At 36.6% G+C, this 12,263-nt stretch overlaps 1 protein-coding gene across 1 annotated transcript; it reads right to left on the reverse strand.

Moving 5' to 3' along the window:
- Positions 1–582: 582 nt before the first annotated feature.
- Positions 583–11,926, reverse strand: PTP4A2 (protein tyrosine phosphatase 4A2). Its single transcript, XM_007170590.2, has 5 exons — positions 11,794–11,926; positions 9,616–9,708; positions 5,728–5,858; positions 4,343–4,417; positions 583–3,100 (listed from the first exon to the last, which is right to left on the reverse strand). The coding sequence occupies exons 1-5, from the start codon at positions 11,887–11,889 to the stop codon at positions 2,992–2,994; spliced, it is 504 nt and encodes a 167-aa protein (XP_007170652.1). The 5' UTR covers positions 11,890–11,926; the 3' UTR covers positions 583–2,991.
- Between the last annotated feature and the right edge of the window lie 337 nt (positions 11,927–12,263).

Genomic DNA, 12,263 nt, shown 5'->3' on the forward strand with positions numbered 1-12,263 from the left:
GTATAGGACTTCCCTGGTGGCACAGTGGTTAAGAATCCGCCTGCCAATGCAGGGGACATGGGTTTGAGCCCTGGTCCAGGAAGATTCCATGTGCCGCGGAGCAACTAAGCCCGTGTGCCACAACTACTGAGCCCGCACACCTAGAGCTCGTGCTCTGCAACAAGAGAAGCCACTGCAGTGAGAAGCCCACGCACCACAAGAGTAGCCCCTGCTCGACACAACTAGGGAAAGCCCGCGTGCAGCAACGAAGACCCAACGCATCCAAAAATAAAATAATCTAAAAAAACACAAAAAACCCTATAGTATAAACAAATCCTTTGAAAAGAGACAAGATGCTGAATTCCTGCAGTGTTGTGTCCAAGAACTGAACCAGAAAATGAACCAGATGTATCCCAACTACTGTTATGTCTGCCCTTACTGAACACCTGGGAAGCATGAAATCTTCGAACTTCCCAACCTCTAATTATTTCACCTCCGAAGTAATTATTAGCAGGATCCAAAACAGGCCTTGAGAATACCAAGTTTTCTAAGGAGACATAAATGAAACTCAACCTGAGGGTGGAGAACAAATGCACAGACAAAGAGCATGTAAAATATGTTTTATTGTTCTTTAAAAGGGCTCAGGGTTTGGTTTTAAATCAGGCTGCACACCTTTCATCAGTCTGACATCTCTCTCACCATGTCAAACTGGCTTCAGCTAGCAATACTTCATTAAATCCAAAAGAAAAAAAAACGTTTAATTTTGAAGAAAATCCAGTTCTGAGAACAATTAACATTAGTCTGTAATTTAAAACAAAATGAGGGCTAATGTTTCATGTTGCTTTATATACCCTTCTCCTCATACAGAACCAGGAATGTAATTTTCCTAACTCAGGCAGGCACTGTTACTGGTGGATACTGCTCGCTCACTCACACACACACACACACACTCTCACACGCTCACTCTCCCTTTCTCTCTCTCTCCCCCTCCCTCCTTCCCTCCCTCCAAACAAAAATCAGAGCATGTCAAAGGAAAAAGGTTTGTTCTGGTATTGATCAAAACCCTTGGAGTCAACAGTCTATCTGAGCTTAGAGGGTATGCTGTTTTGATCTTGAGCCTATGTTAAAGGAATCTACTGTCAGGTTCTGAAATAAAGAATTTTGGATAGTACCATCATTTTTCACTTTAAAATCCTAGAAACAATTTCAAAAAGCATTATATTGTTTTGTTTTCTGGGATGGGGGAGAAGAGAATCTACAGATTTTCATTTATTTAAAAATCAAAACAACTCGGCATAGGAAATAGGCAGTTCACATAGCCAGCCAACATCTGAGGTATCATCAGTGTGAAACAAGGTCCCAGTCCATTCCTACTGGCCTAGCTGATCCTAACAAAATGGGAAGTTTATGGCTCTGCACAGCAAATTCCAACAGGACAAGATGACCGTAAGACTTTATTCAAATCCTTAGAAGCAGAGCACTATTAATTATGTAATATTCAGATGGAGAGTGCAAGAGCCCCTGATGGTATCCTCCAACTTGCTTTGTCAATGCAGCCTGGTCACAACTGCAAAGGAACAGCAAAACAGCTTTTCTAGATCAGTACATTGAACCCAGCAAAGAATCTGCAGAAATGATACTACACCACTGCACTAGCCACACAGTCCCTTTGCTACACAATGAGCTGCTCTATGTCTCTCTTCTACCCTATTATGGCCTGTGGACACATACTCACTAGGCATTGTTGGTTTTGAACCAGCAAAAAAAAATTTATTTTAATCTCACAAAGAACCTAGTAAGAAAAGAACAAGGCAATCAGTGGTTAAACTGAACTGTACATATAGGGGGCAGTTTGGGAAATACCCATTACAGGCATTTCTCAAGTCTAAAATATTGTGTCTTTGCTGCTACTCCTTTGACTGTTCCTGAAAATTCAGAGTACAAATAAGTCCTAAAATAAAAACTTTACACTAACAGCATTCTCTGACATCATTAGACAGAAAATCAGAGTAATGCTACAGCCCACAATTCTACAAGGTGTAGAAAGTGTGCTAATGCTCTGCCTGGACATATCTTTAGTGACGGCCTGGAGTACTCCCCTTCCGAAAACAACAAATCTCTGGGACATCCACTTAGCTTCATTGGTTGGAAAAGAGATGAATTCGACTCTCAGCTAAGTTCTTTGAGAGACTCCTCTTAAAATGCCATTTCCCCACAAATTTATCAAAACAAAAAAGGCTCCTGGCTACTTTGCCTAATGTTGAATAGGGTTTTCAAGAAAAGAAACTAACATGAATACCCCATCATCAGTAAAGACTAAAAAACACCTGGATCATATACTATATACGCCACTGCCTTTTTTTTTTTTTTTTTTTCCTTTTTTTTTGGTGTTTTTTTGTTTTGTTTTTTTCCTAAAAGTGCCCAGGTGGGCTTAAGGCTGCCAGACTGCACGCACATCTACAGCAACGTGGGCTTCTCCTATTTCATCTACAACTTGTATCCGGGGAAAAAAGAGGGATAGAAGAAAGTGAGAAGAAGGGAAATATATACTGTGCCTTCCCCCCCGCCCCCAAGAAAGAAAGAAATCCACAAAAGGGAGATCTATGTGCCAAGCATAATGGAAGAGTGTGCTCCCCAAACAGATGGTTCTGCAGAGGCTAATGTTCTGCTGGTTTTCCTTAGAGACCTATTTTGAGAAAGTTAAAAAAGACAGGAGATTTTGAAATAATTCAATCCTGGCAGAAATTCAAACTCCAACACTAGGAGCAAAATCATCCTTCACTAAATTAATCCTTTTTTTTTCTTTCTCTTTTTCTTTTCTTAAACATTTTATTCACGTTATAGAGGGATTTCTTTTTTGTTTGTTTTTTTCCAATCATTAGGAGAGTGGTTGAGGAGTACTGAATCCATCACTACTTTGATGACACAGTTAAGATTCCAGATTCACATTTCCAGGTACCAAGAGTTCCCTCTAAATGCCACGATCAAGTCAGCCTTCGTATACATTCCTTTCTACTGAACGCAGCAATGCCCATTGGTATCTCTGAAGCGTAATCGCATCTTAGGTCGGTATTTCTCCAGGTAAAGCAGCTGTTTGGAATTGAATGCTCCCCTTCTTTTTCTGAAAATACAAGAATGGCACACTTTATCATGTAAAAAAAGAGCTGCCTGATTCACTGAAATGTGTATTTATGGCCTATGGCCTTTCTAACTCTACACAGCTGAAAACCAGCATATTTCCCATACAACATCACTTCTTAAGCGAAAGGGCTGAACTGAAACATGAACTTTCTGTGTGCCTTCCTAAAAGAAGAAATAGACAAATTTTCTTTGCTAACTCTCATTAGAGTCTATTAATCGTTTAATAAAGATCAGAATGGTTAATCCAGAGACATCTGACTATACTCTTCCCAATTAATATATTCTTCATATTAGAAATGGCAGCAAGTATTTAGGATAAATGAGGAAGTATTTATATGAAGCAGCAGACACAGATGGCATTCCTTGAAATATGTTATCTTCCTAGAGCTGCTACCATACATTTCATGCCCTTTGTCACAAACAGTCATTTTTTATTTCTTTCTCTCTTTTTTTTTTTTAAGAAAAGGTTAGAAAGGGAAAGGGCAAGACAATAATTGCCAAAGAATTCTGGACAAAAAAATAGCATGGCCTGTTATTCCAGACTACTGTCAAGATTCTGTCTGGGCACTATCATCCTGATTCTGTGACTGAACAGGTCACTTAAGAATCCTAGGTGATTAACTACTCCTTTTCTTCCTTTCCTCTTTGTCACAGAGAGTTACATTTGGAAGGCATTTTGGACAGCCATTAAAAGAGGCACCAGATCACTGAGACTCAGCTACCTAGCTATTCATTTTAAAGCTTCCTAGGTGTTCAAGTCATATCTGGACATATTCTACAATGTCCAAATTTGCCACCTAAATTAGAATATCTTTAAATCTGGGAGCCAGTAGTGTTATTGTGAGTCTCTTTAGCACTTGCTATTTTTGGTATCTTCAAATAATATTTTAAGCCAAAGACAGCAAATTACCCTGTACTATGAATGGGTACTTTTTATAATTTCTTTCTCTTGTATGATTTTGCTTTGTGTGGTTTTTTTAAATTATTTATTTATTTATTTATTTGGCTGTGCCGGGTCTTAGTTGTGGCACGCAGGATCTTTGCTGAGGCATGCAGGATCTTTAGTTGAGGCATAAGAACTCTTAGTTATGGCATGTGGGATCTAGTTCCCTCACCAGGGATCAAACCAGGGCCCCCTGCATTGGGAGCTCAGAGTCTTAGCCACTGGACCACCAGGGAAGTCCTGCTTTATGTGTTTCTGAACATAAAACTTCATACTCACTGTCTTATAAACTGAACTGCATCTTCGTACTTCATTCCACATTCAATCAAAGCAAGTGCGACCAGCACAGGTGCCCTGCAGAGATAAACTCATTTGTAAATAACCACAGGTCTTTGGAATTAACGGATTTTTTAAAACCCAGGATTACGTATTACCAAAACTACATAAAGCTTGAGCTTTCACTGTTCCTGTATACTAAAATATCTGATATTTTTCTACATAGTAAAAATATCTAAATCATTATAGCTTCCATGGTATTTTCTATTTTTAGTAAAGTACAAAATTCTAAACCTTTATTAAGAGATCTTTACTCTTTAAAACATCATCACATTATATCTCAAATTTTCACATCATTTTATGTCACCAAAAATCCACTGATCTTTAACCATTATCATAGTAAATGACCAAATGGATTATCTTGAGTGTCTCAGAATTTTCGTTACAAATCAATTTTAATATCATCGCTTCATCAAATACTAAAGAGGTGCTAGACTTCCTCAACAAAATCCTTTCCATGAGCTAGAAGAGTGGCAGAGAATTCGTAATTAGGAATTGCTTTCTATATATATATATTAATATAACAAAGGAAATGATGTTTTTAATAAGCCCATTATAAGGCACTAACTTTGGACTGACTACCTAACTAGGATAGCTATTAGTTTAAAAAACTGCCCCAAATCAGGATAAGGACTAGAGACGTCTGACCCTGAAGAAGAACTGTACAACACTAAACTGCAAAAAAGGAAAATAGCAAACAAAAGGGTTGAGCAGAAGTAACAGCCTGAGTCACCACCACCTTGAGGCAACAGCAGCTTGCATTAATGTTTGGAGTCAAAGTGCACATTATAAATTGACATTTAATCTACTGTTGATGAGTGTTGCAACACCATTCCATGCAGTGCTCAAGGAAAAAGATTTTAAAATCAAAGTCAGCTTTCATTCTCCATACATTTCCTTTCAAAAATTTAAGGTTCAACCATCTGCTCTTCATCTATTAACTTCCATTCATCTCAATCTAAAATTAACCATGTACACATTCTTCAAATCTAAAGTTATTTTAACTTTGTTGCCCATTTCAAACACCTAAACCTTTGATTATTAGAAATGGAGAAAAAGAAAACATATTGAATTAAGACTGTATTTTTGGCTCAAAGATAAGATAATGACATTAAACCAGTTTCAAAACAACTTATGAACCACCACCCACTAAACCCAGACTCAGACAAACAATGAAACATAAAAAGTTATTTTGAGAAATCATTACACCAGCTTTTGCTCTCATTTCCTTTCCTTTCAGGCAACTTAATATTCAGCGTAATAAATGCAGTTTCTATCAAAGTGAAATTTTTGATAATGAATTCACAGACAAAAGGGGAAGAGCTTACCTTCCCAGTCCTGCAACACAATGCACTGCAACACAGCAACCTGGCTCTTCACGAAATTTGGTTTTTAGTAGGTTTAGCCAATCGTCAACTATCTGATTAGGGGGTGGTGCTCCATCGTCAAAAGGCCAATCCTGGGAGGAAAAGGTCTTTTACATTAAATTGATATTTTCTCCAGAATTAACATCCTAATGCACAACAGCTGCATACACAGGGCAGGCCTAATTGCACTAACTGTACTACATGTACCTTTTTTTTTTTTTTTACTAAACGTATGTATGTATGTATGTATGTATTGCTGCATTGGGTCTTTGCTGCTGCGCACAGGCTCTCTCTAGTTGCGGCAAGCAGGGGCTACTCTTCGTTGCGGTGCGTGGGCTTCTCGTTGCTGTGGCCTCTCCCGTTGCAGTGCATGGGCTCTAGGCTCGCGGGCTTCAGTAGTTGTGGTGCGCGGGCTCAGTAGTTGTGGCGCACGGGCTTAGTTGTTCCACGGCATGTGGGATCTTCCCGGACCAGGGCTCGAACCTGTGTCCCCTGCATTGGCAGGCAGATTCTCAACCACTGTACCACCAGGGAAGCCCCATGTACCTATACTTAATCACACAATTCTGATCACTTCTGAAAAATGATCCAAGATCAAAATTCAAGTGTGCCAACTTAGCCTTCTCAATGAAGCATACACAACCAGCATCACAAGCATCAAACTTTTTCTTTGGAAATATCTCTTACCAGAGTGATAAGAGGCTAGCATTCTTCAAATATTTTATGTGAACAGAGCAGTAATTAGACATAATAGAGAAAACTAAAATTAAAACCAAGACAAAGTAAGAGAGGACACACCACCTGTCAATAAGATTTAGAAGTCCATTTTGGCAAAGTGTACCAACTGGTATCTCATTGGTCTCTAAGAATATAAATATTTTTGAGGATTACCCCAAATAGCTCTAAGTTATGATGTCTTTTCTTTAAAGACTCTCTGATAAGTAATTTCCAACAGCAGATCATAATAGAAACATACTACCATCTTTGTGCTTACATATGTATTTTTTTTAAAGTCAAGCAGCAAATATTTTTAAAGCTCTGCCTAAATTATACACATCCCATTTTACAAGTACAGTGTGCCACATGATATGATCCTGGGGAAATGAAAACCATTTCCTCAAGTATTCCCTTCTCTCTTTATATTCATTGATTTGGGTTGTTTTTCAATTAAGACCAACCCCATGTGCATTCACAATACAGGCAGGGATTTATCTTCCTTGTTACCTCGCACAAGGTCCTGAGAAACCAACACAAGTCATTTTGAAGAAAGGGGGAAAGGGACATTCACATGTTGCATCATACCCTCTGTACCATCTGACTTCAAGGACAGAAATACAAAGACACTGGGAATTTTTTTTTAACATAATACTATTCTAATGAGACTGGATAAGGACACTTTAAAATACTAGAGAAGGAAAAAGGGAAAAGTGACAGAGCACTAAATTGATTCTGCACTCATTACTGGCACCACTAGAACACTTCATGGAGCCCATTAGCCATGACAGCACATTATGTTTGCCAACTACGCCCCATAATTAAAGGGCTGTCAATGTTATCATTATAAATGTCACTACAGAGTTTAACTGTAAATAGCAGTAAAACTAGTAAGTACCTTAGTCAAGCGCTTACTTCCTCTAAAACTCCCTAAAATGCATCTAGTTAAGAAACAATAATATGAAATATGCTTTACTTACTCATACAAGTAGTTTTTATCCAAAAAAAATCACTAAAGCAGTCATTTAGAAGCATCTGAACTTCAAACTGACATGGCTGAAACCATCATTAGTCTTTTCCAATGTGCCTCTGATTTACAAGAACATTGGTCAAAGGGTTGAAAGGTCTCACTTTGGGAATATCCTCTTATAAAGTGTTCCAAACCCTCTTCACCTAGCAAAAGTAAATTAGCAATCCAACTTAAACTAAAATTTCTGCCTAGGCATTAGGGAGAAGGGAGGGATGAATAGGTGGAGCACAGAGGATTTCTAGGGTCATGAAACGACTCTGTATGATACTATAGTGGTGGATACATGTCATTATGTATTAGTCAAAACCCCTAGAATATACAACACCAAGAGCAAACCCTAATGTAAATTATAGACTTTGGGTGATGATGATGTATCAGTGTAGGTTCATCAGTTGTAACAAGTGTACCACTCTGGCGGGGGATGTTGATTATGGGGGAAGCTATGCATGGGTAGGGTCAGGGCATATATGGGAAATCTCTGTACCTTCTGTTCAGTTGTGCTGTGAACCTAAAATTGCTCTAAAAAATAAAGTTTATTTAAAAAATTAAAAAAAAAAATTCTGCCTAGGAAAAAAAAGAAATTCCAAGCTTAATTCTAAATATCCTTGTTTTTTTTCAAGCTTTAGTTAGACCTTTAGTTTTATCTGATCACAGCTCTTTAAAACAAAACAAAAGCCTAGATTTAAAGGCCTGGAATAAATCCCAGATCTACCATTATCTTCTACAAACTACTTCAAGTTCTTTAGTTCATTTCTATTTCATAAAGGTGTTTAACAACATTACTGATTCAAACAGACTACGGTCAATCTGCAGTTCATTTTCTCACCCTGCCAACTGTCAAGACAAACTGATTTCTCATCTACCCATTAAAGAACATACAATACAGGAAAAGGAACTTGTATTTGGTTTAATTTCATAACTTAAAATTCTGTTTTTATTTTTTTAAACACAGGGCTACATTTTATACATGTTTATACTTATCCTCAGTGATTTCCAGCCAGGGGACCTTAAAGTCATTTAGAAATAGGAATGCAAGCAAAGTATTATTACCATGCCATACTATTAAAATACATTTTAAAAAACATAACGTTTGGCTATTTGATTTTTGTGTTTTCACCAATGTGGAAGTGAGGAAACTTTATGCATCAGATGTGAGACAACTGCCTTACCAACAGGACATTTATTTTCTTTGCATCAACTGCCTTCTCAACTACTAACCAATGCAATGAAGACTACAGAACTAACTCTCAATAAAAAATAGGAACATAACCTTGTACCATCATCTTATTACTTTCTTCCTACCCAACTACTTCAAAACTCTTCAGTTCTCTTCGCACTACAATGCCCTCCCACAACCATGTCAAATAGCTCTAAGACGCTAAGACTACAAGGTCATTTCAATACATGCTACTGTAATTTAGACAACTTTTTAGGGAATAAAGTATAAAATTTTACCTAATCTGAAGTTCCTGTTTCCAATAATGAAACAGCATATTTAGGGGCCAAGGAGAAATTTAATTCAAAATAATTCCAATCACTATATTCAAACTGAATTATGAAAGAAATCTAATCATACAAATGCTTCTTAGAAACCTACCAAAAAGTATCAGAAACTATGCTAATTACTCTGGGGCAAGATGCCTTCTCCCTCTCCCTACTTATGCTCTTCTCCCACCTTTTTGTCCCCTACAAGTTATCCACAAAATATTAAGTAACCAATTTGTACTTGCAAAGCAAGAGAGAATATTTCCATGTGATTTAAGAACGTCTGATGGAAACTACTTTCAGTTAGATTCAAACCAGTAGCCTAGAAACAAAAGCTAAGTATCACATTAATTTCCTAGAGAAAAAAAAATGAAATTTCCATTCTCTTGAAATAAGTATGCACTAAATTTTGCCTTTTTTGTTGAAAATACTCTGCATCTGTAGACTTCAAGGCCATAAATGAACAAAACTGCCAATCCAAAGGAATTTTAACAGATTGCTATGATTACTGTATCTCCTGTAGGTTTAAAAAGCAAACTATGAGTGCCAAGTTTTAAAAATATCTATGTTTGAAAGGTACAACTTGTTTGTAGTGAAAAATTAAAACACTACACACTCACTAGAACGTGGATTCCTTCTTTTTCAACTGGTGCTTTATCATATGTAGCATCACAAACTCGAACCAAAGTTGTCACTCCATACTTCTTAAGTTCCTTTAAAGAAAAACAAATATAAGGAAACTTGTTTTTAGAATCTGCAATGAAAGCTTTAAAAATATACTCTTATAAACTGAAACGAGACCTCATTCTCAGACAAAGATCAAAATCATTCTCGTTCTAACAACACATACAATAGACATTTTTGCATTCAAAGTGGAAGCATCAATAAGGCCCACCTTTGTAAGGGGCAATTTGGTAGCATAACGCAAAAACTTTAAAAACATGCATACACTTTGACCTAGAAATTCTACTTCTGGGAATTTATACTAAAGAAATAATTAAAGATATACACAAAGATTTAGGTACCAGCATGTTCAGCACAGGTTGTTTGGGATGGTATAAAGACAGAAACATTAATGGTCCAAAAACAGGTGAATGGTTAAAGAAAGTATAGCACATCCATATAGAATACTATGACAGCTATAAAAATAATACTAAGGAGGTTGGGGAAATTTTTCTAAAATACACAGTGTGATCCTATCTATATGTATATTTATAAATATATACATAAATACAGAAAAAAACATCTAGATGCCAGGTATTAACAGTATTTTTAAATTGTCTTTTACTTATCTCTATCTTCTCATTTTTATGTACTAAGTACATATTGCTCTTTATAATTTAAAGAAACAAAAGCAATTTTGAAATTAAGATTAAAAAGTGGTATTATATTACAAAGTCAAGTAACACACAATTACAGCCAGAAGTCTTGCTCCTTTAAAAGTTTTCCTACAGTAATGCCTAATCCAGTCACAAACTAACTTCAAGAGGCCACCGACATCTTTTTATAGCTGCAGGAGTCTACGACCAAGGAATCCACAGGCTGAAAATAGTATCATGTAATTCAGCCAGGCTTAAAGGTGACTGAACAACCTGAGGGCATACCGGCCTGGAATTAACTTGTACGCTGTGTACACAAAGTTAAGAAGCTCAGAGAATTAAAAATATAAATAAGCAGGACAGTGATATCCTACAAGAAGTGTCCATCATCTGGTTATCTAAAGAGAAAAGTTATTTTAATTGCTAAAGGACTTCATTATTCACAGAAACACCTTCTCATAAAAGACTGAGGAAAGTTGTTAATGTTATATAATGAGTCAGAAATTTTTAAAAATTTCAAAATACAAATAAAATCCCATTAAAATGAACTCCACAGTAGCTGTTCATTGAAAGTTTCCAGTAGAAATTTTTTATGGTAAATATTTGTGACCTTCAGCAAGTCAAAACCTCTTCTGAACTCAGTTTTGCCATCTGTAAAGTGAGAGAGGTAGATTTAGAATCCCTAGGAGTTCATCTAGCTCTCTAAGTCTACTCCATAAATACATCAACAGAAATCACTGAGACTGAACAATCTGAGAATGATTAAAAAGCTTATATTCAAATGCCTGTTGAATAAAGTACAAAATGTTTCTCTACTACTACCAATAGAAAAAATGCAGGATCTGACATAAAAATGCTACCTATAATACCTTTCCTTCCCCTAAATTTCTGGACCCTTGACTAATGTGGTTCCTATTGCTAAGTAGTTCTAGGGTAGCTTTTCATCAAAAGTGGTTAGGGCATTTGAGGAAGAAATGGGTTTTAGTGTCAGAGATAGTTCTACCACATACTGTGTGCCTTCAGGCAAATTACTAAATCACTCTGAACCTCAGTTACCTCATCTATAAGGGAAATAATGGTACCTATACCTCATAGGGTTATTGTGAGGAGTAAATGATATAACGCATAAAATTCCTTATTGTAATGCTGGCTACGTACTAAGTATTCAATAAATGTTAATTAGCTTTATTATTGAAACTGTAACAAAAGAACTGTTAATAATGTTCAAAGGAAAAAACACAGTACTAGACAATCTCTAAGATCTCCTCAAATTCCATAAATGTTCTTTTAAAAATCTGTTTTAACTAATTCAACTCAATTCAAACAAAGACTGGTAAGATCCACAGGATCCATATCACCCATACTCCAATCACAGAAATAAATGGCTTTGTGGTAAAAGATTTCTTTACAGTGGTGTTAATTTTTAACAGGATTTTACCTAAAACTCAATCCAAAAGGTAGACCATGCTACAATCTTACCTCTGTGAACTTGTTGAGGGTAGCATTGGTAGGGTTGTGGGTTATCAGAAAACGCATGTTCTCATAGGAGATCTCCACAGGGGCTGGACGGTTCATTATGGCAAATAAAAAGTGTGAGCGTGCGTGTGTGAGTGTGATGGGGAAAATGAAAAAAAAAAAAAAATTCAATAAATCTTGAAATGTTTCACAGCAGAAAACATTAAAAAGACCACTAAAATGCCTATTATCGATCAGTGTTTTCTCTATTCAACTTGTTTATTAAGAAGCTTCTCCCTTCAAGATAAGCAGAAGTATTTAGAATCCACTTGAATCCAAATTCAATTTGGGCCTCAATGTCTGCTGATGGATACCTTCGGACTCCAAAAAAATCCAACTACATACGAAACTTAAGCAGCCTTTACTACATTTAGGCACTAGTGAGACAAGTTAAAAGAGTAGGTCGCTTTCCACTTTTGTTTACTTGATGCTTA

The sequence above is a fragment of the Balaenoptera acutorostrata genome, chromosome 1, assembly GCF_949987535.1.
Source record: "Balaenoptera acutorostrata chromosome 1, mBalAcu1.1, whole genome shotgun sequence".
NCBI classification, from domain to species: domain Eukaryota; kingdom Metazoa; phylum Chordata; class Mammalia; order Artiodactyla; family Balaenopteridae; genus Balaenoptera; species Balaenoptera acutorostrata.